The sequence below is a fragment of the Penicillium vulpinum genome (genome assembly GCF_028829585.1).
Source record: "Penicillium vulpinum strain IBT 29486 chromosome Unknown utg000004l_segment0_segment0, whole genome shotgun sequence".
Taxonomy (NCBI): Eukaryota; Fungi; Ascomycota; class Eurotiomycetes; order Eurotiales; family Aspergillaceae; genus Penicillium; species Penicillium vulpinum.
This window is the reverse complement of record NW_026643244.1, coordinates 3,564,903-3,587,669: the sequence shown is the minus strand read 5'-3', so window position 1 is coordinate 3,587,669 and position 22,767 is coordinate 3,564,903. Positions and strand designations below refer to the sequence as shown.

At 49.1% G+C, this 22,767-nt stretch overlaps 9 protein-coding genes across 9 annotated transcripts; 7 read left to right on the top strand and 2 right to left on the bottom strand.

The window, feature by feature from the left end:
* Positions 1-694: 694 nt before the first annotated feature.
* Positions 695-1,960, top strand: N7479_009848 (SKI complex subunit WD repeat protein SKI8; the record flags this gene model as incomplete). The annotated part of the gene is made up of 7 exons (XM_057257541.1): positions 695-697; positions 748-784; positions 844-1,101; positions 1,160-1,326; positions 1,393-1,486; positions 1,543-1,729; positions 1,780-1,960. The coding sequence occupies 7 exons, from the start codon at positions 695-697 to the stop codon at positions 1,958-1,960; spliced, it is 927 nt and encodes a 308-aa protein (XP_057104999.1).
* Positions 1,961-2,116: 156 nt separating this feature from the next.
* Positions 2,117-2,949, bottom strand: N7479_009847 (kinetochore Spc25 family protein; the record flags this gene model as incomplete). The annotated part of the gene is made up of 2 exons (XM_057257540.1): positions 2,117-2,661; positions 2,718-2,949. The coding sequence occupies 2 exons, from the start codon at positions 2,947-2,949 to the stop codon at positions 2,117-2,119; spliced, it is 777 nt and encodes a 258-aa protein (XP_057104998.1).
* A 272-nt stretch (positions 2,950-3,221) lies between these two features.
* On the top strand, positions 3,222-6,265 carry N7479_009846 (uncharacterized protein; the record flags this gene model as incomplete). The annotated part of the gene is made up of 3 exons (XM_057257539.1): positions 3,222-3,324; positions 3,373-4,569; positions 4,623-6,265. 3 exons carry the CDS (start codon positions 3,222-3,224, stop codon positions 6,263-6,265), a joined length of 2,943 nt encoding a protein of 980 aa, XP_057104997.1.
* A 332-nt stretch (positions 6,266-6,597) lies between these two features.
* Positions 6,598-6,894, top strand: N7479_009845 (copper metallochaperone ATX1; the record flags this gene model as incomplete). Its single annotated transcript, XM_057257538.1, has 2 exons — positions 6,598-6,685; positions 6,743-6,894. The coding sequence occupies 2 exons, from the start codon at positions 6,598-6,600 to the stop codon at positions 6,892-6,894; spliced, it is 240 nt and encodes a 79-aa protein (XP_057104996.1).
* Positions 6,895-7,333: 439 nt separating this feature from the next.
* N7479_009844 (DUF2293 domain-containing protein) lies at positions 7,334-10,406 on the bottom strand (the record flags this gene model as incomplete). Its single annotated transcript, XM_057257537.1, has 5 exons — positions 7,334-7,457; positions 7,545-9,688; positions 9,751-10,044; positions 10,096-10,215; positions 10,272-10,406. The coding sequence occupies 5 exons, from the start codon at positions 10,404-10,406 to the stop codon at positions 7,334-7,336; spliced, it is 2,817 nt and encodes a 938-aa protein (XP_057104995.1).
* A 584-nt stretch (positions 10,407-10,990) lies between these two features.
* On the top strand, positions 10,991-11,486 carry N7479_009843 (uncharacterized protein; the record flags this gene model as incomplete). Its single annotated transcript, XM_057257536.1, has 2 exons — positions 10,991-11,295; positions 11,344-11,486. The coding sequence occupies 2 exons, from the start codon at positions 10,991-10,993 to the stop codon at positions 11,456-11,458; spliced, it is 420 nt and encodes a 139-aa protein (XP_057104994.1). The 3' UTR covers positions 11,459-11,486.
* A 672-nt stretch (positions 11,487-12,158) lies between these two features.
* Positions 12,159-14,477, top strand: N7479_009842 (RING finger and CHY zinc finger domain-containing protein; the record flags this gene model as incomplete). Its single annotated transcript, XM_057257535.1, has 3 exons — positions 12,159-13,421; positions 13,472-13,836; positions 13,889-14,477. 3 exons carry the CDS (start codon positions 12,159-12,161, stop codon positions 14,475-14,477), a joined length of 2,217 nt encoding a protein of 738 aa, XP_057104993.1.
* Positions 14,478-16,486: 2,009 nt separating this feature from the next.
* N7479_009841 (IQ calmodulin-binding motif domain protein) lies at positions 16,487-19,420 on the top strand (the record flags this gene model as incomplete). Its single annotated transcript, XM_057257534.1, has 1 exon — positions 16,487-19,420. The coding sequence occupies one exon, from the start codon at positions 16,487-16,489 to the stop codon at positions 19,418-19,420; it is 2,934 nt and encodes a 977-aa protein (XP_057104992.1).
* Positions 19,421-19,808: 388 nt separating this feature from the next.
* Positions 19,809-21,149, top strand: cia1 (iron-sulfur cluster assembly protein CIA1; the record flags this gene model as incomplete). Its single annotated transcript, XM_057257533.1, has 1 exon — positions 19,809-21,149. The coding sequence occupies one exon, from the start codon at positions 19,809-19,811 to the stop codon at positions 21,147-21,149; it is 1,341 nt and encodes a 446-aa protein (XP_057104991.1).
* Between the last annotated feature and the right edge of the window lie 1,618 nt (positions 21,150-22,767).

Below are 22,767 nucleotides of genomic sequence, written 5' to 3'. Positions count from 1 at the left end.
TCAAAATTCCCGAGATCCCAATCTCAAGCCCAAAAAGAGAGATTGTATTTCTAGGATTGGTTGTGGATACATGCTGCATGGCAACTGGCGTCTGGATTTTGCGGGGAAATGTTTCGATATGACTTTATAACAAACCGATCTAGTAGGTCGAATTTGAACGCTGTGATCTTTTTAGTTTACATTATTACCGTGTAAATCCGAAAGTCAAATGGACTACAATTGTAGATGTTAGAGCTACGGCGGCCGATCTGAGCGGAAATAATCGGACATGTTCAATGCACTACGACTATACTGCTCTATATATATGAACATGTCTGCCTCTACTTGGCTCATTACAGCTTCAAATGTTCGCAGCTAGATAGTCAAACCAAGAGGTACTAGTTACACATACAGTCAATAGTCTCAAGTATACAACGATACTGTTTCAACATTGATCAGGTTTGACGGATTAATTATTTCACTTGCTATCTACCACTAAAGTGATAGCAAGGCCATTAGAGTAGATATAGTAGATATGACACAATAAATATCCATTGGTTTGTGGTAACCCGTGGACCATCTCCAAAAAGGTGCCTCTCTATCCGTCGTCAAAAAAACGGCGATAAAGGCGGAACGGGCCTTCAAGACCCAACGTCATTGTTTCCTCCGCAAGTAAACTCTCGACACAGCCGTGAGAGAGCACGGCATTATCAACATGGTAAGATCAAGACAAAAATGATAAATCTCATTGCTAAGCCGCGTTTTTAGTCGAAACAATACCTCTCGAGGGGTTCTGTGGACAATGGTGGGCTTCCCAATGCGCATATATCCTGGGTCATGATTTGGCTAATATTTGTTTTGCAGCGCACATTGTTGATATATTCTCGCTGGCCATAACAGACAAGCAAATTCTATCCGTCTCGGGTGCCTCGTCCATCAAAGTGCATTCCACGGAGGCTGACTTCCCACTGTTGCAATCCATTGATGGTGCCCACACCATTGGCTGCCATCACATCGTGACCAATGGAGATGGATCGCGTGCAGTCACCTCTGGTTTTGACGGCGAAATCAAAGTCTGGTCTTGTGAGAACGATAAATGGGCTGCAGACACAAAATTGACTGGTAAGTACTGCCCCTCTTTGATAGCCCACAAGGTGCAATGGGGCTGATACTTGCACAGCCGACCTCAATGGTGCCGATGCCTGGGCCATATCTATTTCTGAAGATGGCCAGTATCTTGCTGGTGTCACACAGGAGGGACGCATTAATGTATGGGATCTGGGCGCCGATGGCACTCGGATTCGAGATCATGAGACCAAAGGCAGCTTTGGTACTTGCATCGACTTGGTAAGATGTCAAGCCACGCAGCCAGACATTAGCCATATAGGAGTTCCTGTTAACTTTGGCATTTAGTCTCCCGATGGTCGATTGATCGCTTCAGGCCATGAAGACGGCGCAGTCTACATCTTCACTACTGAAACAGGCCGCATGCCTTTCTCTCTTTCAGGTAAGCGAAGTTGACTGAGCCAAGCAAAAAAAAAAGCAAGTTCTAATCTGGCCTAGGCCTGGTCAATCCCGTGCGGGCTGTGGCTTTCTCACCTAAAAGCAGGATTCTAGCAGCTGCTGGCGACTCCAAGGTCATTGTGCTGTACGATACTTCCTCTGGCGAACAGATTGCCAATCTCTCAGGGCACTCTGCCTGGATCTTATCCCTTTCCTGGAGCGACACTGGCGAGTACCTTCTGAGCAGGTCAGTCAATATTCCATGCATTCATGTGACGGCAAGCTGACATTCCCAAGTTCATTTGACGGCAAAGTCAAGGTCTGGTCCATGGAGACCAAGACCTGTGTCGCTACACACTCAGAAACCGATAAAGCCGTTTGGAATGCTAAGTGGCTTCCCAAGGTTGGCAAGACAGAAGGGTTTGCCACCGCTGGCGCAAACCGCAGCATTGCATTCTACCGCGAGGCTACTGGTTAAAGGAGCAGCTGAACGTGGGGTACTGCAGAAATGTCCTTGCAACTGCGTTATGACGATTTCAATGGAACCTAGGAAACCTTACTGAACGATGCATAAGAATCATGAACTTCGTAATTGGAACAATAACAATAACCCCAAACGCCCTTGTACTTTTTCTTAGTTCATCGCCTCTACAAACAACTTGCGCATCCGCTTCAAGAATGCCCCAAAGTCTCGGTCGTCGTTGACGAGATCTACCACATGCTCCAAACCATCCCGGTCAATCTTGGGGCGTGTATGGAAAACCTCGTAATCGCGACTAGCAGTGCCCAATTCAAACCAAGCCTCCGCCTCCCAGTCCTTCTCCAATAGATGGGTGTAGACAAACTTTAACCGGTCCTCACGACCAGCCCCTTCAATTCGAATACAAAGATAATCCTGCCAAAACTCCAATTCCGGGAAATTGAGACGAGATTGCGCATCTAAATGCTTTGCGTGGGACTTCTGTGCCTCGACCTTTTGACTAATAGCCTTCTGAGTCTCGGCGATCTGCAGCTTCAGACGGTCACGTTTGGCTAGGCGGGCATCGCGTTCTAACGTGATAGATGAGATAGCCGCGTGCATTTCAGCAGCCTCAGCCGCTTCTTTTTGGAGGGTTTGTTCATGTGTTTGTGATTTGAGTGTGAGAATTTCGATATCGCGCTGTCGCATACGTTCATCCTCTGGCAGTCTGTTAGACGCAGTCATAAGTGGGAACTGTCAATTATTGAACTCATACCTTCATATTCGGCCAGATTAATGTGGAACTGGTTTCTTTCCTCCAAGACTCGTTTGCGACCGCGCTCAATAAACGCGTCGAACTTTACTGTGAATTGTGCCATGGTATTGCGGAGGTCCTCGAACCCAAAGTTGATACTAGGCAATGAGTCTGCCATTGATGCCGCATCCGCTGAGGCAAGCGGTGGGCGCATGCCACTCGTCGAGAGTGAGGGTTCGAATGAAGAAGTCATGGTTTCTGAGAATTAAATTGTGAGTGAATGGTGAAGTTGAGCTCGACGCGGGGACAATGGCAGAGTTGTTTTGGGTTGCGGCGCAACAACTCCGAGTATCTCTTATCGATAACGATCAAAAAACTTTCTTGCCGTACACTTTTACACTTCTCTTGCCTTACCGCATCCCCACATTATGCACATATTTATATGACCGGTGATATCTTAATGTTGCAGTATCGACATGGTTTGGCCGGGTCCTGAACTGATCGCAAGAAGCAAAGAAACATCCGATGGATGAACATCCAAACAGTGCTCTCCACTATGGGCACGTAGGACGAGCTGTCTACCTTCCTGATGAGGAGGAATGGACGTTTACTCGGTCTTTTGCTAAGCGTAAGTACTTGAGCTTCATTTCCCCGAATCAGCTAACATGTTCGCAAGCCGCATCGATCCTGTATACCGGAGTGACCAAGACAACAATCTCGTCGCCTTTCCCCCCAGCCAAAGCTCGATTAATACGCAGACTACCTGATAAGAACCCCCGGAGACTGATCACAGAAGCGCATCCTGATTTGGCAGCATCATGGTCCTCCATTCGCGATGAACCTTTGTCGAAGACTGTCACGAATACAACCGAGCAATATGATCCGGAGATCTCTACGCTCTTCGATCTCGGTTATGCGGTGGACCAAAGGCGTCATGACAAAAGGCTACGCTCAGTTCCAATTGCGGTGGCAGTAACCGGGGAATGTCGTAATATAGTCTCATTCCGAACACTGGAGGAGGAAATTTTGGAGTTGGCTTCTCCACAGAAGTTAGCATTTCGTGCTCCATCAATCAGCGACAGTGAGATGTCTGAATGGTCCAATGGTGGCGCACCGATACGTCAAGTACAGTTTGCACGTCCCTTGGAGGAGCAGCCGGTATTCATGGCCGCTCGTCTCTACACAGGGACTACAATATTCCGACCTCTTTACCACTGGGACCCTGTGCCTATGCGCTTGCCGGAAGGTGCTATACTGGGATACTCCGGCCCCTTGCGAAACTCTCGGCTGGATGCGAATCCAATTACGGAAATATCTCTGTCGCAAACAGGTGGTGTCGCACATGCCGATGTGACCTTCAACCCTTGGTATCAGAGACAATTCGCCATCGTAGATACCAGAGGCAAGTGGAGTATCTGGGAAATCACCGGCAGGCAGCGACTCAAGCAGGCCACTTGGGCTACCCAGCTCGTCAAATCAGGCTCCTTGCCCTCGCAGGATTATAAACATAAACACAATTGCCCTCGGCTTGATGGCTGGGCATCTATCGAGTGGGTCCATAATGTTGGATTGATAGTTGTCTCCAATCGTCGCAGTGTCATAATCTATGCCTTCACAGATGACGAGATTCCACCACGCACAGTTGAGCTGGGAATGACAAAGAAATCTGAGTGGGTTCTAGACGTTCAAAGAAACCCACGCAATGCATCACAGTTCTTCGTCCTGACGACAACTCGGATATCGTGGTTTGATCTTGGAGCCTTACCAGGGGAGGATGATACAAGTTTTTCTCTATACCCCCGAGTGTCCTGGAGGCACTTCCGAGATCCGGAAGACACGACTTTGCAACTTAGCGACATAGTCGTTTACCAAGGTACGTGCTAGCGCGATCGGAAACGGGCTGTAAATACTAAATTATTTATCTAGATGTGTATCTCGTTCTGTATTCTCATCTCACTCCGCTAGTACAGGCATTCCCATGTCCCTTTATATCCGACGATCAGACTGGGTCTATATCTGTACCCGATCCCCTGGTGATAGATGCGCCCCTGTTGGTGGATATACCGCCAACTAAACGCAACTCTGCCGTGCGATTCTCGAGATTCGTGTTCAGAGAGGTTGCCCACTCTGTTACGCCACTGGGTAAGAATTTCTATAACCCCCACATGCCATTGATCAAGCTTTTCTGGATGGATTCCGATCTTGCCGTCCATGAATCTACTTTCACGGGTCCACGCGGAGATCCAGACGAGCCGGATTTGTTTCGTGAAAGTAGTATCTTGCGGCTGAGAAGGCGTTATGCTCCGACATCATATATCAGACCCACCGATGACTTTGTTGTGGATGATTGGGACGAATCAGCTGCACAGCAAATGATTGTTCGTCGTTGCAAGCCCCAGATAGATCACATTGATACAGAGTCGGACTTGCAGTGGACCTTGGACTTCTCTGGTGTCTACAAAATAGCGACAGGGAAGATGGAAATTCGTCGAAAAAAGCAAAAAGAAATACAAAGGCCCAAACAAAATACACTTGATGAGTTGATGGCGATTCTGCAAAGTGAAATGAACAATGGATCGAACCGACCTCCAGGCAAGACCATTGTTGAATTGACGGACAAGGGACTTTTGGCAGAGGATCTTGATGAACGTGCAGATGATGTAAAACGACTCATTTCAGCACTCGTGCCCGAACACCCGGACCCCGATGCTCATTGTCGGTATATGCTTTTACCACTTCCAACCTCAAACGGGGGTTATGGTGTACCGACCAAACTGTCAGGCGAGGCAGACAAGGATCTTCTAAATGTCTATGATCAAATCGTCGATGATTGGATGTCTACCCTGCCTCGCGTCATCCCCGTGCAGACGCGACTCATGAAAGAGAAACTCATTCGGGGAGTCGCTGCCGATCTCATCCTGTCACGCCTAATCAAAATTTCTACCTCATTAGATCGCGTCATACTATCTACGCCTGCAGATCCGGTCGAGGAGCGAGCGAATGAAGATGCAAATGAGAAGGCCGCGGCACAGAACAAATACATGCAGTCGAGCTACTTCGCATTATTATCATCACAGGCCCCTGCAAGCCAGTCATCAACGGGCAGAAGCCAGGCCTTTGGATCCAGACGGGATACGACGTCAGTCCAGCAATCCAAGTCCACCGCATTCCCAGTCTTGAGTGGCCTCTCAGCATTCACCACATTCAAGGCTCCACGTCCAATCCCACAAAAGGTCGAAAACCTCCTCTCCCACTGGCCGATAGGTGCCAGCCCCGAAAACTATGTCTGGGAGAGGATCGAAGACGAGGAGACGCGGAGTTCCAAGGCGCGCACACCCAAGAGCAGACGGAAGAAACGCTCACAGACTCGTGACCAATCTCTCCCTCCGACTCCGGCAATCCCCATGGTTCGAGCATGGGGTAGTCAGCCACTTGCACCTCCCCGATTCAATATCGATAGTAGTCAGTCCATGGGCGGTTTGCCGATGACCCAGATGGAGCGGGGAGCTTTTGGAGCTCGCGAATTCAAGAAACCGAAAAAGAAGAAGAAAAGACAAGCTGGATTTTAGGAATGACTTATATATCAAATAATTCAATAATACATACCTGTGGACTATGTGTTATATCATCTACTATAAAAGCCATTAACTAACCAATGGCGAATATGGCTCATTCTCAAAGGGATGGAATTATGGGAATTATGACAAATGTAAAATACCAGTGAGACTAAGTAGAATAGTAAAGAATAGTAAATATATATATATACTCTCATATTTCTTTCTCTTTCTCTCTCAACTATTTTCTCCTTTCGTATTTCTCCGAACCCCAAGCCCACTATTATCTCCCCCGCCAAGCATCTTCTCCTTCAAACACCCCGCACCACGCAAATCAAACTCCCACCATGTCTGACCACCAATACAAGTTTAATGTGACCATGACCTGCGGCGGATGCTCCGGCGCCGTGGAGCGCGTCCTCAAGAAGCTGGAAGGTAAGCGACGCGCGGCCTGTGTTATCATTCTTGGGTTTCTAACACGCTGGTCCTTAGGAGTCAAGACCTTCGATGTCAGCCTCGAGTCCCAGACGGTCAATGTCACCACCGAACCTACTCTTTCCTACGATGCCGTACTGGAGAAGATCAAGAAGACTGGCAAGGCTGTGAACAGCGGAGAGGCGGATGGCGAGAGCAAGGAGGTTTAAATTATCGACATGCTCATGATGTTTCCGGTCTTATATACCCTTCTTTTTTGCATGAGGCCTGGAGGTTGAGGGATGCTGGATGCCAACCTTCCCGAGCCCACATCAGCTCGTGGAACTCAGGCCCAATACTATAGACTGGACTGCTAGGCAGTGCTAGGTAGAACATACCAACGGCATGTTGTTCCAACCTTGGAAAGCTCCGAGGTTGCTCTGGAATTCCTATGACTAAATGACCATGATGAGATAAATGAGATAGTTATAAAATGGGGGAACCGCAGTTCCCGATTCAAATTGGTATTGAGACCCATGAGGAGGGAGGTTGTAAATAATATGCATCAGGGTATCATGAACAACAATGCAATGCAATGCAATGCGAATACAACAAGACTCAAAACAAGTTATCCCAGTCAAAAAGGGGGAAATGTGGTAGAAGGTGGAATTAATTAATCGACAAGGACAACGGGTCAGGAATGGGATAGTATGGGGGTCGTGGTTCAACTCTTTGAACGTAGACTGGACGGTCTTGCTCGGTAGTGTGGGATGAGGGAGGATAGTAGGATGGTCTGTATCTGCGTTAGTGGGGGGAACGTCTCGAAGCATAGGGAAAATTTGTGTTGTTGAACTGGTTGGTTTCCCCAATGAAGGCTTACCGCAAGGAGTTGAACCCGCCACTAGCTGGTCTTTCACGAGGGACCTGAGGGGGGGACACGTGAGGCTGGATCTTTCCTATGGCAGGGTCTGAAAAGGTGCGAACGTGGTCATGGGAAGGAGCCACTCGCGATCCTATAGGCAATGGGCCACGTTGATCCGATGAAACCTGAGTCTGAGACAGATTCTTTGTGCCAAGGTACTCAAGGTCTCTAGTCCGGGTAGACGGAGAGGGGTCTGCGATGGACTTGGTCTCGGGTTCTGCCCGCCTGGCGACGTATTCAAATGGAGGGGGCTCACGGTGGTCAACATGCCGGACGAAGTCCTCGGCATACAGGTTCCTATCTGGGTGGACGTTCTCTGGTAAAGGGCGGGTGCGCCGAATGGCCCACGGATCGTTCGGAATACGATCCGAACGGAAACTACGATCAACATGATAAGGATGCCACAGTCCAAAATTAGAAACGGCTGGAGCCGCTCTGAAGGTGCGATCACCTTCCGAGACAAGGATACTGGTACTGGCAAGCCCGGTCTGGAACTGAGGCTCATGTGGTCCGCTGATATGCTGTCGATCCAAGACTGACCTTGTTTCTAGGCCATGTTGTGTGTTGGAATAAGAAAGCAAGTTCGGGTTTCTTTCCCGCTGGTGTCCTACAACATGGGGTTGTTCCACTGGCAGATAGTCCCGACGGAAATAAGGCTGGTCCTGTGGTCGGTGGTTTGGAACAAGCTCAACACGACGGTAAGAGTGTGCGCCGAATCCTTCAGAAACGGGAAGTCCCATAGGCCTTGCATTCCACGGATCTGGGCGGGACTCGGTTCGAGAACCTTCATGACATGCCAGACGTCTTCTTTTGCTCGCGTGTTCGCTGTCACCTTCCTTTTCGATGACATCGGGGTGATGCATCATCTCTCCTTGAGGACGCCCTGGCGTGACTGATCGGAGGGACATCTTGTTTGTCATATGTACCAAAGGATGGGAACCGTCAGTCCGCCGACTTTCTGGTGGCCGGGAATTTTCAATAGATGGCAAGATAGAGTCCTGTGTGTTTGAACCTGGTCTGATAAGAGGGGAAGTGACAGAGTCAGGACGGCGTCCCACTGGGGTCAATTTTGGACGATTTTCCTTTGGTCCGCTCACAAACACAGGTGCGTTGGTCCTATCCGACTGAGGAGGCAGTCTTTCTTGTCGAAATCTGGGCTCCATCCTCGAGGAAGGAACATCCTGCGAGTGGGTCAGGTTCACGTTTCTAGGTCCGGAGAGTTCTTCTAGAATTTGCAATTCGGGTGATTCCTGATTAGTTAGTCCAGTTGGCCTGGCGTTCAGTTCATGTGTTGAGTATCTTTGCTGAGCGTCCGGGTGAAGATAGTCCTCCAGGACACCTACATGTCTCTTGGCCACCTGTCGGTCCATTAGTGGAATAGCGAGCGCTCGATGTGCTTGGTTGTCAATACTGGCTGAGCTTGGAGGGACTCGCCGGTGAGCTTCGGCGTGCTGGGGAACTATATCCTGGCGCTTAGCAGCGGATACTTCTTGAGCAGTGATGCGCTGCTCGGCATATCGTGGGCTTTGCTTTTCGGCTGGGGCGCCAGCAAACCTGGCTTGTTCAGTGCCCTGCACACCCTCTCTATATTCCTTGATAGCACGGGTCCACGCTTTGTATCTGTTAAATCCTCGACGGTTGATGGTCTCAGTGGCTGGGGGCGCTCTTGTAACAAACCGGAACCCAGGGGGTGCTTCCTCAGATAGTTCCCGTGGAAGATCCTGGCCTAGTGGGTTCGTGTTGTTGATAGGTTGGCATTGAATCTCATGGGCCCGAGTATCACTTGGAAGTATTTCCACACTGGTGTTCCGTTGGCCTGGTGAAGCCACTTCTTCTTCCGATTCACTGTCTTCATCGTCCGAGATCACGATCACCTCACGGAAAACATCTTCCAGGGCTGTCTGGCCATTTTCATCGTCCCCTCGCCACTCAATGACTTTTGCTAGAGTTGTGTGTTCGACGACACCTCTTGCTTCATGGAATGAAGTGGTTTTCAGGAGGCGATCGTAGTCAGTGTAGACATGGCGAACGTGGGCAACAACAGCAAGTTGAGCTCTACGAGCCAAAGGCAATTCCGTGGCTGTCCCAACTTTTTTCTGACCCTTTTTGGATATCAGGTTTTCCACGTCCTAATTTCTCAGGTCAGGATTGGGGATATACGCACCTTTTGAAAAGCAGTCTTGATAATTTGATTCAAATCTTTGTCCGGTATGTTCGGAAAGAGATCCTTCAACGCATCCCGTGCTTCTGTGTTGAGAGTTATTTGAGAAACTTCAGAATCAGCCCGCTCAGGATTCTCTATCATATTTGTGGGAAAGGTACTGGGCACTGTTTTACCAGTGCTTGTGAGGTAGAGCCCTAACTCTGAGCAAACAGCTGCCACCACGGTACTAGGGAAATGATATCCTATCCGATGAACATGTTGGGACAGGTTATGATGGCGATGGTGTGGGGTAGTCTAGAAACAAATAAGCTGTGTTCATCATTAGCAACCGAATGGGGTTCTCACCGATACTGCATGAATTTGGAGACCCTCATCTCGGCACCGCTCCTTACATGTCGTAGTGAGTTGCGGATTCCCTGCAGGAATGAAGGTATAGCCGCTTGGTGCTTGCGCTTCAAAACAGATCTGTGCAATTCTTTTGGTTAATCATTTGGCCAAGCTGAAACCGAGAATATACATACAACACTCCGAAGCTTTTTCTTTTCTTGGGTTACAGATTCCATGATAACTTTGTGTCTTTTCGCCCTCCTTTGAATAACCCGGCCAGGGGCATGCCTGGCCGAGGCCGAGGCCGCCCTCCTTATGACACGGGCCATACTTATGGTTCAGCTTATCGCAGAACCTCACAAAAATGAAGATTTCAACATATCATTCATGATATGCATCAGATGTGTGAGATGAAGTGCAGATAGTGTGCGTCTTTTTGTCTGAATCAGAGCGAAACGCTTGATTCAAGTCAAAACAAAATCGCGTCTTATAGACTGCAGCAACGCAAAAGCTACGAGGTAAAGCCACCCCGCGGTCGCCCGAAACAGAAACAAGGCCCTCAGTGAGACCTTTTGATTCAACCTTCAGTAAGGAGCGAGTAGCAAGTAGCAAGTAGAAAATAGAAAAGAAAGAACGAGAATATCAGCAGTAGGAAAGATGAGGAGAGAGAGAGAGAGTGAGACAGAGAGGGATTGATAAGATTGCTGTTGCGGCCCAAATCACCTCTCCCGATCGGGCTAGTCCTGCCTGAGGCTTCAACCTCTTCCCCAACTTTGACCGTCTTTTCTCCTCGTTCCTCCAATACCAATCCGACGTTTGGATTCAACACTTCGGAAGTCCGTTGGTTCCGCTGATTCTGCCTGATTGCACAACTTCTACCGATTCGTTGGCTCGGACTTGTCCAAGATCAGGCATGAACGCTTCAATCCAGGCAATGAAGGTGGATCAACGAGCTATAGTCCACGCATACCGTCACCTCTATCGACAGGGATTGAAAGCGATTCACTATTCGACACCGAGTCGCCATATGCTTCTAAAATCCTTGCGCAAATCCTATCGTTCATCTCCCTCCGAAGACTTTGATCCTGCCAAAATCACCAACACCCTTCGTTTCCTCGAACGAGCTACCGAGGTCGCGGGCATGGAACACAAGATTTTGAAGAACCTTCTGCTCGCTAGATATTGGGAGCAAGATCACCTCGTGAGAGAGTCCCGCGTGTGAGTAACTCCCAACAGAAGTGAAGAAAAATGCTGACTTGGCCTTAGTCCACGATCCCTGGGACTTGCTCGTGTAGAGAACCAGTTGCGGACAAGCGTCTTTGACCATTACAATTTGACACTTGACCGTTTGAATGAGAGTCTAGGGACATGTCTCAGATGATTCGAACTCCGCAGTTCTCGACTGTTACCGCTGATCCGACCCGTTACGCCAGAGCCTGCATCCGTTAGGCCTCAGTGCTTCCTTTGGGCATGAATCCACCTCGACGCGAGGCAAGTCGCCCAAAATGGGACCCTATATACCGGGTATTATCGTGTCTAGAACACAGATACATACCCCAATCGCATCGCATCAGGATTCCGTAGGACAGGATGGCCCATCCTGCCTCTGGGTCAGGTCAGCATCATGCGATTTCTGGACAATCTGATGGCATACGACACATTATGTTAATGTCACTTTACACATCTTGGCGCCCAATACAGCGTTGTAGAGCCAATCCTCGTCTCCAGAGTTGAGACTCATTAGTAAATTTAGGATTGGCCGCTGAGAATAATTGCTCTGCAGGAAGACAGCCTTGATGAGAAACTACGTGGTAGAGTACTTTGAACAAATTCTAAATCAAATGATAGTAAATTCTCTTTCCCAATATTCCCTGGTTTTTTTTCGAGTCCAACCAACTAAAAATCGTGCGATCTGCTCAGGCTCCAGCCCCAGAGCATGCGAGGATGATTCAGCACCGGAGGCGGTGCCCGTGAACGTCACATGTCACGATGTCTGCTGTTTCAGCTCCAACATTGGGTTTGGTTTTGCTTGATTTCAAGCATCTAAAGTAATTGAATGAGATGCCGCTTTACAGCCCTTCATGAATGATTTTATTTCCTCACTGCTGATCCAAATTGGAATACGATCCCCCCTACCACCCCCGCCAAGCACCCACCTAAATGACGACCAAGCTAAAGTCCACTTGAACGAACCGACAACCCCCTCAAGTGATAGTGAAGACCACACATTTGTTTCTCAACTGAGCCAAGATCACGAACAGAAATCGAACTGTGGAGATGCGGGTGCGGGGTCCCTGCATAGCCCTCCTTTCTTCACAACCCTACCTAAAGAGATGGATGGCCGAAACTTGCAACCGGAGGGCACTCAATCAGTGACCCACAACACACCCGGCTCCATACAAAACATAGCCGCAATCACAGATGGCTCGTTTGATCCCACGCATGAAATCGACGTCACCGCGCAGACGGACAGTTCGGATAATTTACAAGCTTCACACCCCAGCGAGGCGCTGAACTCGCACAATGAACCACAATATGTAGCTTCAGCAGTAGCCATTGGTGAGCCTCGGCGACCTTTGGGTGATGCTTTTGATCCGGAGGGAATGTCACAGTCCTCGCTTCCAGCAGATGATGGGATGGGAGTTCTAAGAAGCAAGATCATCGCAATCAGGGAGTTGCGGCTTACCAATGTTGAAAAGGCGCGAATGGTTCACGGTTTGATGACAGAAGGTTATAACTCCTCGCGTGAGCTTCCAGGCACCTCTGGGATGGGGGCATTCTCAACTCCATCGAGCCCACAGAGCGTTGGGCTCCCAACAAGCCCGAGGACTCGTCGAGCCTCGGAGATCAATACTTCTGGACCGGATTCACCATACTCCGAATCAGTTCCCCTATATGAAAACACTTTCAATCTCACCCCTGAAGATCTGCAGCCCACTTTCGTACCCAAGGCGGAAACAGAGCCGTCAGAACTCGAAACAGGGGATGAGGACCCTGACACAGAAGAACAAGAAGAGACTACTCTTGGATGTGTGCATTACCAACGGAATGTGAAACTCGAGTGCCACACTTGCAAAAAATGGTATACCTGCCGCTTCTGCCACGACGAAGTGGAAGACCACTCTCTCGTCCGTCGGGACACCGAACACATGCTATGTATGCTATGCGGGCATGCACAGCCTGCAGCGCAGAACTGCAGACAGTGCAACGAGCAAACTTCACAGTATTATTGCGAGATTTGCAAGCTCTGGGATAACGACAGCAAAAAGAGCATCTATCATTGCAGCGACTGTGGTATATGTCGAATTGGACAGGGATTGGGGAAGGATTTCTTCCATTGCCAGGTAATTGGCCCAACATAGGCTCGACGATATTTATACTGACAAAGTTATAGACATGTTCTGTTTGTCTTCCTATGAGCATTGAGAACACGCATCGTTGTATTGAACGGTCCACCCAGTGTGACTGTCCCATATGTGGCGACTACATGTTCACTTCTCCAGATACTGTCGTCGTCATGCGATGTGGTCACAGCATACATCACAAGTGTCTCTCAGAGTACTCCAAAAGTTCCTTCCGCTGTCCTATTTGTAGCAAGACCATCACCAACATGGAATCGACATTCCGAAACCTGGATCGCACCATCGAAAGCCAACCTATGCCCGAGGAGTTCAAGGATACCAAAGGCCTTATTTACTGCAACGATTGCGGTTCAAAGTCAGTTGTCAAGTACCATTGGCTCGGCTTAAGATGTGATTTGTATGTACTTTTTGAGGGGAGGAAGACGATTTCAACTGCTAATGGCATATAGATGTGAGTCGTACAATACGGCCCAACTTCGCATTTTACATGGAGATATGTCTGCTCAGCCCGAGGAAGTCTCCGGGGAAGATGTTCTTCCTCGGCCTAGATCGTCTTCACTCATTGAAAACGATGACTCAATGTCGTCTTCCCTGGCAACATTAAATGTCGATGACACATCGGTTTCTCGTTCACGGCTCAGTGTCCCTATGTCCCCAGAACCAGTTAGACGGTTCTCATCTTATAACATCACACGAGGCCGTGCTGTCTCACCCGTCGTCAGCAACTACTTTGGACTGCCGACTGAGCGTGAATCAGAGAAACCTTCATCTATGCCCTTTTTTGGAGGTCCATCTCGTGGTGAGAATGAGGACTATGGTGCATTGAATTACCTGAGCAAGAAGCTTACATACCGATATGGGCTATTTGGCGGCGAGACTAAATCGACTGAAAACATATCGGAAACTAGGAATGAAGAAGACGATGGAGAGTCTTCTGACTCGGCTGAATCGGATGGTTCTCAATGTAATGAGGACGATGACGAAGAGGAAGAGGAAGATCAAGATCAAGATCCCATCCAAATTTTCGGCCATCAATGAGGCCGATACTCTGGGCGATGGGTTGATTTCTTGTTCTGGGAAATGTAACACAACAGCTATCTTGGTCCTCGTCAATTACCCTGGTCGAACCATGCACAAGTACTGAACACTATCCAACTCTTGGCCGCAATCCTAACCGGTTCATGGCTTCGACCTCAGAAACATCTCTAAGCCGGTGGTGATCCCCGACTGGGCTGCAACGAGAGACAGATAAGGTCGCTCAAGGCTAATTCAAATTCTCTACTGAGATAGTAGCTCCGTCAGTTTGTCTACATTTCACATGTGATGACTACAGAAATGCCTTTGATCTGATGGCTCATGGTTTGACACAGTCAACCAAGCATAGGCCAACCCAAGGGGATCTTAGTTTTACATACATCAAGCAGCCGGCTTCGCTGCAGCATAGCGTTCAGTTCTTTTTTTGGGTTTCAAAGCATACGGATATCATGATACAGCGATAGTAATTTGATTGAAAAATTATATCTTACTTGGCTTGCACTAATTTTCTTCATTGGTCATCTGTAGTCTCTGTATCTATACTAACTTACCAGCCTGATTGAATCAAACAGAAGACCTCTCTGGTCCATGGGAAGGATGGTCTTGATTAACATCCGCCACATGAGTAGCTAGAGCGTGTTGTTCGTTCATGATGAGCATGGCTTCCCTTTTTTTTTAGATTTCTTTCGGGTTCCCTAGCCGTGACATTATCTGGACTCATTAAGATCGGGTCCATCCGCTCCAAAGATATACCCTTAGTTTCGGGCAGAATCAAGTAAACAAATATCTGAATGGCACAACTGTAGTTATTCAGTGATTGAGATTCCATAGGACTGCCCTTGGACTCACCCCTTGGACTCACCCCGGTAGCTACAGCCAAACAAACCCTAAATGCTGTCAGAGTCATGGGAGGTGACTCTGAATCCCGAAAAACTGGATATTCTCAATAGATATCTCTACATGAGCACTGAGTGGCTGCAGCAGAATTCGCAATTCCAACTCTCGTGTCCTCTGCAACTATACATGTGACCAAGCCACATCCACTAACGATACAGCCCGTGGCATACGTCACACGCGGACCAATTGTTTACTGTGTGGATGCAGATCGTCCATGGGAACAGCATCATTTCAAGGCAAAGAACTACCCCCATGCAGTATATGACCCTAACAAGCGGTGCAGATGACGATCTTTGATCCTAAGATTCCTCTACGAGAAGAAGCATGGTCTCAATCTCACCAGTGTGTGGCTATCATCGCCGAAAATGGAGTCAAAGGCGAACTTAACACATTGCTTGGGGATAGGCAGATTGTATCCGAGAGTAATAATCAGAATGTTATTGGCGAGAGCAGGGATCTGTGCTTTGTGCCGTATTATTTGCAGGTGAATCGAGGTGGTCGAGGTGGACGAGGCAGGCTGGGACTCCGTATAAGTACAGAGTAGATGCAGATCTTGTACAACTCATGTGAGCATCAATAACCATGCAATATACATGTATACATATTGTACTCGATCAACATACCAAGCTCTTCAAGCTATAAATAGGAAGATCTAAGATCTCCAGGGCTGGCTTATCGCGTAGCTTACCTCAGCGTTGACGTTCTGCTTGCAGCCACGAGATTCCATTTCGAAGATCCACGTAGTATCAGAGGTATGATGTTGCCTGGTTTCATCACAAGCTATTTAGCTATTTATCTTATTGCGCTGTTGAACTGATTCATTCCCCTTTTTTTTCTACTTAATTTCCATCCTGAAACAAGGCACGGATCCTCCGCACCCCCAGCCGAGTGATATGTGCATGTCTGTCACTCCCTGATTTCAGACTTCTAGATTGCTTATTTATCTCCTTAAAGACTTGAAATCACTCGACTGGGAATCCTATAACCTAGACAACAAGTGAAATACTTGTGAACAACCTCAAAATAGCCTCTTCCAATCTCTTATCAGTACTACCCCACCGATTCTTTCACCTTTTCGCTTTATCAGCTCCGCGTCGCACCCGCGTCACCCTACTATGATCCGTCGCAACTCCGACATCGAGATCCAGCTTCCGGATGCTGGTCCAACACCTCTTTCACCTGAATCCTTGAGCGATCTCGATGTGGAGATGCTCTCGGAGGAGCCGGCGCTTCCCTTGAGTCTCCCACCACACATTGCAGCCCGGTTCTACCGCAAAAGCAGCAAAGTCCGCCGTTCCTCCGCCGCCTCATCTCGACGAAGCTCAGTGTCATCCTTAAACTCCCATAATTCGAACACCTCGTCGAATGGCTCGCTAAACGCGGACCATATTGCTCAACATCTCCGCCGCACGTCTATTTTGGAGAGTCGAAAGGCACGACTTGCTGATCGCGCATTGCATGCGGAGAAAGTGAGGCTGCGAGCCGCTCTGGCTAAAGCAGCTACCAGGAATCTACAATTTGAAGAGAGAGCGTTAGCGGCACAGCAGGCCCGGGAGCGTCTACTCGCTGATATTACCGCCAAGTGCGAAGATCAGGTCAAACGGGCCAAGAAGAAGGCCGAGGATCATCGGGAAAAGAGAGCTGCTGAACAAGCTCGCTTGCGTCTGGAAATGGCGGAGAAGTTTGCAGAGGCAGAGAAACGACGCACATTATACCAGCAAACCCACCGTCGTCAGCGTACTAGCAGCTTGCCAGCCACCGAGGAAAAGAAGATGTCCCGGGAGGTCACCAAGTCGCTTACGCAGGATGCGGCCGCGCGGAAGATCCAACGTGTATGGAGAACTCATAACGCGAAGATGATTATGCAACAGTTCCAGTCGTTGAATCTATCTGTGAACCGAGTTCGTGACATGACCTTTGAAAAGGTTGGCGCTCTCCTTTCTGATAACGAGTTGCTCGATACTATGACTAAAGTTCTCCGGCTCTGTGGTCTTCAAAATATGGAAGGCGGGGCATTGGGTGAGAGGGGTGCAGTACGCACATTCCTCAGCAGCTATCTCATTGTCACTCATCCGAAAGAGGTTTTGAGCAGTAATGGAGACCAGGAGCAAGATCTGATCGCCAAGGCCCGGGAGCTGCTGGTAGCCTTTGACCAGGTCACGGCGCTGCTATCGTCAGGCTGTTGCTCTCCATCTGTGATCACTGCGGATCTCCAGACATTGTGTGAATCCCACAGTGTATTTTTCTCTGCTTTCCATGCTTGGAAGTCCCACGACTCTTCTGTACTCATTGAAATTATGGTTGCACAGTTTGTCGAATTGGAGTTGATTTGGCAGACGGTCAAAAATGACACGGCTGGCGGTGCTGCAGAGGACTACAGACTGGGTATCCGACAAAACCAGGTCCTTTTGCTTGCCCGTCTGAAGAGACTTGCGGGACCTGAGCGGCACATGGAGTTGATCCGAGATTCATTGAAGAAAGCTAAGCGCGAGAAGAAGAGGGCTGCCTCCAAGCAAGCTATTCCCCGGTCCGCTGAAACTGCTCTTCCAGCCACAGAGGCTACCCGCAGTGTCACATCGCCTCTTAGCGAGTCATTCAGCAACATCGATGCCGCAGTTTTCCAGGAGCTGGACAAGCAGCGGACATCTCCCCACGAGAGATTCACCAAAATTCTCACCCCTCTCCCTGAAAATCGGGAGCTGGTGCATGAACTTCTCATCAACAAAGAATTCAAGATCGAGGAAGCACCGTATACTGAACCGCGCAGACAAATTATGAAGCAGATGTGCGACACAATGAGAAAAGGGGTGGAAGCTGGACATGGCACCAACTGGACTGTCGCCATGGCCACAGTAATCCAAGATCGCTTGCTGCGCTCACTCCAACGGGGCAATTCCCTTTACGTGATAATTAGCGAAGTCTTAGACCCAAAACTGGTTCAGGGACAGTGCGAGGCTGGTACATTCTCCTATGATACTTTCTTCGATTTCATGAACAGCATCCTACCACGCCTATGCGCTCCTTACCGTGACCCCGTGGTCAAGGCATACATTGAGGATACTTCGGGCGATGCCATCGATCGGCTGGCTCGATTGATGAGCATCATTGACCTGCTATCACTTGACCAAACGAATTTCATGATCCAGATTGCTGCACCCCAGCTTATTGAAGAAGCCCCAGGTTATGAGAAGCGGGCATTCGACCGAGACATCACAGACGGGACAATCAGTCTAGGCAAGACCAAACGGTTTTGGCGCACTCATCGCAAGATTATCGTTGATGAGATGAAGAAACGAGACCCGGAAGGCATCCAAGGAGAACCACGCCCATCACCAGCACGAGTATACGCTCAAGGTCTTGCAGACACCGTTCTAAGCAATGCGACTGTCTCCGAGGATCTAGTTCCAGAGACTCTAAGCCTCGATCGCCAACGACTCGAACGGCTGCATGCCAGGGCATTCCAAATTGTAGCAACAGCTTCTATCCTGTTGACGGCAAAGAATCTGCTCAAGCGAGACGCACGGTCTCAATGGAAACCCGAAGCAGACCGGATCCTATCTCTGGACTTTAACGAAATCAGCGCAGAGCGAGTACAGTCTATTCTCGAATCGACGCATCCGATGCCACCCGCTGCGAGCGCCCAGCTCGCAGCTACGATCAAACGAGTCCTCGGACCCGTCGCCACGGCATGCCTCGCAGCTGCACCTCAACTCGCGGTGGTAGCTTCAGAGACTACTACTTCAGACGCGTCCTCCACAGACTCGCCTGAAACCACGACCTCTGCATCTAGCTTCTCGGACCCGGTAACAAAACTCATTCTATCTCGCCTCCGCAGCCACGTCTTATCGCGTCTCAGCGCATCGAGTGCCTCTGAAAGAGTGCGGGCTACCACTACGGCCAGTCAGAATCTAGCTGGAGCGGGTATGCCGGAGTTTGTTAATGATGTTGGAAAGTTGGTGGAAGAATTAGAGAAGGTCCGGGAGGTGGATTGGCTTTGTCATGGGGCGGTATATGAGGGTATATACGAAGAAGGCGTTCCAACACAGTAAAGGCGTTTTAGAGGGGCATATATCATGCTGGCTTTTTTTTTTGTTTTTGTTCTTGTGTTTTATTTCCGTTTTTGGACTTTGGGAGGTTGGACTTTGGACCAGATTGGCAGGGCAGGGTATACAATTAGTTTGTAGGGTTTTGTATGGAGTAATGAGACCTTTTGATTTTTATCTATATCATAGATTCATACATTATTGAAACGTTCAAACACATAAAACCTCAATATAAAATCTCCAACATGACCTCAAAGTCCATCCTCCCTATCTAATCAGCAACCCCACACCATCAAAAATCCGACCTCATCAACCCAACAACCTCACCACCACCTTAACGATCCCTCCAATCCCTCCAATTTCTCCTAATCCCCAACGGAAAACACAAGCCAGAATGTCTCCCAAAGTCACAATAACACACCTATCGGACCTAACACCCCCCTCCCAAGAACGAACCTGGCTCACAGCCCCGCACCCAACCCTCCCAATAGTCGCAACATGTAGTTCAGACAAGACCATCCGAGTCTACTCCCTCACAAACTTCACCCTCCTCTCCACAATCACCGGAGGCCACAAGCGCTCCGTCCGCACAGCAGCATGGAAGCCACACATGGCGGGGGAGTCCGTCCTAGCGACGGGCAGTTTCGACGCAACAGTCGGCATCTGGCGTCGATGGGATAATTACGGACAGGAAGACGGTGTCGGAATGAACAGCGGTCATACGCAGAACCAAACCGATACCTCGACGGCAGCTCCCAGCGGTACCGACGCCGCAGACCGCGAAGAAGACGAAGAAGAATGGCGCTTCGCAGTCCTGCTCGACGGCCACGACAGCGAAGTTAAGTCCGTATCATGGTCTGCATCGGGGATGCTGCTGGCGACATGCTCACGCGATAAGTCAATTTGGATCTGGGAGGATCTCGACGACGGCGATAACAACTTCGAGACCGTTGCTGTGATGCAGGAGCACAGCGGCGATGTGAAGTGTGTTTCGTGGCACCCTTCGGAGGAGTGTCTTGCCAGTGCAAGCTACGACGATACCATCCGGCTTTGGCGGGAGGATCTAGATGATTGGGGCCAGGTAGCATGTATCAAGGGACATGAGGGGACAGTTTGGTTTTTGGACTGGGAGGGGGAGGGATCGAAGAATTGGAACGGACCGATCTCCGATTCTGTTGCGGAGTCCGAGCTGAGCGCTTTATATGATCAGTGGCGGTCCCAGAGAGCTCTTTCAGGCCCCCGTATCGTCTCCTGCTCGGATGACCGTACCGTACGTGTGTGGCGGCGCCAGCCGAAGGCATCGCAGCAAAATGGGCCGATGTCTTCTGCGACGACGGGGATCCCGAGTATTATCCGGCCTACTGGGACGGACGAGATTTGGGAGGAGGATGCTGTGCTCCCGCATGCGCATGAATTGCCTGTTTATGCTGTTGCGTGGAGTAAGCGGACTGGGCTTGTTGCTTCGACTGGTGCTGATGGGCGGATTGCGCTTTATGAAGAGCGGTTTATTACGCAGGAGCAGCAGGCTGATTCAGATGCTATGGATACTACGTCTGGTGATGTGCTGCGGACGGAGTGGGTGCTTGTTGGTGTTCAGGATGGGGCTCATGGCATTTATGAGGTGAATCATGTTGCTTGGGCGAAGAGGGCAGATCGAGGCTCTGGGGGCGAGGAAGAAGTGCTTGTTTCGACGGCTGATGATGGCAGTGTCAAGGTTTGGACTGTGACACGATGATTTTTTGGATTGGCCTGTGCTGGGTCTGAATAGCTTATAGACAAAATGCTTGATGTATTTAGAGGACAAAGGAAGAATATATAATCAATATGTCACCTAGGCAGTATGGTAAAGCATAGCGCTACGGAGATAATCAAAATACACATAAATACATACGCAAAAGTTACATGGACCAGATTAGAGGTGAAAAGACTGGGAAATGTCAGATAGTGCCAACGACAAAACGGTTTGTGGTCAAATGGTGATGATCTCCCTTTTAACAAATATATTCGACGAGAGCAGCTTCGGGTATGGAAAGTGAATAGAGAATTTCTTTGAAGCCCCTATCAAAAGAAACAGAGAGCAAATCTTGAAAGGCTTCAAGGCAATGGGCATACAGACGAAAAATTTCGGCGTCATCGTTGGCTTTTTGTTGTCGTTGGAGTATGGTATAAGCACTCAAAGCTAGGGCGGAACGGAATATGATGTACTCATGTGTTAAATCTGTCCGGACACTAGATGGTCTTGGTGTGTGGCCTCTCGTGTTTCATCATAGATGTTGTCAGGCGACTAGCTGTGTACGTCCTGGGGTTGGCCCACTATAGGGCGTTCTGGTGACAGCCATGGCAGACGCAGCTTGTTCATCTTGGTTGGGAGGATCACACGGGTTGTTTCGTTTTCGTATGTATCCAATCGAGCTTCGAAGGCTGCGATCATTTCTTTCGTACTCTTCGCTGGCTTTCCTTATGGGGTCGGGTCGCTTTGGTGGCCTCCTAGTCGAAATCTAGATTCTTTCCAAAATAATGACAGCTGAATGAGTCCAAGCTTGTTCATAGTGTTGGCCGGATCCCTGCATTTGATTATCCGACGTGGTAGCCGGTTATATCTTGTGTTCATGAAAGTGACCAGGCAACTTATCGATTGTGTGGTGATGTCGCCGGATACAATAGATAAGTGGCTGTCTGCGCCAATGACATCGAGAGTGCTGTCTTGCTGTTTTTCGATCTTTTATTGCTTGTCATGACCGGTAAGCAGCTGACGGGTGAATGAGACAAAAAGGTGGTGATTGTGAGATAAGCATTCCTCCATCACCGCACAGGTTACAGCATATCCATCACAATATCATGCCTCTTGGACGTTCTGGGGAATGATGACGCACTATAGTCTCGAGGCTGAGAGACAATGACCCATGTAGCACCCCATTCTCAGCGTACTCGTGTTGAGTGGGCTCAAATGTATAGGTCGAGTATACATAGAGCTAGGTATCGGTGACGAGCAATCAAGAATGAGCAGCAGAATGGATGAAAAGGCCCCAGAACCGAGCAGATGAATTATGCTGCTCAGCTGTAAAGGACCGGGCTACGGTTTGTTATCAAGTCCACGTAGCTCGACCACTTAGTTCTTGGGAGGTTATCTGTTCTTGGGCGAACGCTTCCACTTATCAACCCACTGAGTACAGAGCTCGACCTTCTTCCGATCTTGTAGCTTTTGATTACTGATCTTTTCCTTGTCCGAGTTGCGTAGGGACTCGACATTTGCGAGGGAGTTGAGGATAAAGATCACCACTGACCGATTATGAAGTCAAAAGAGCGCACGGTCGCGGCGGCAGCGATGAGAATAGAACAGATGGTATAGATGA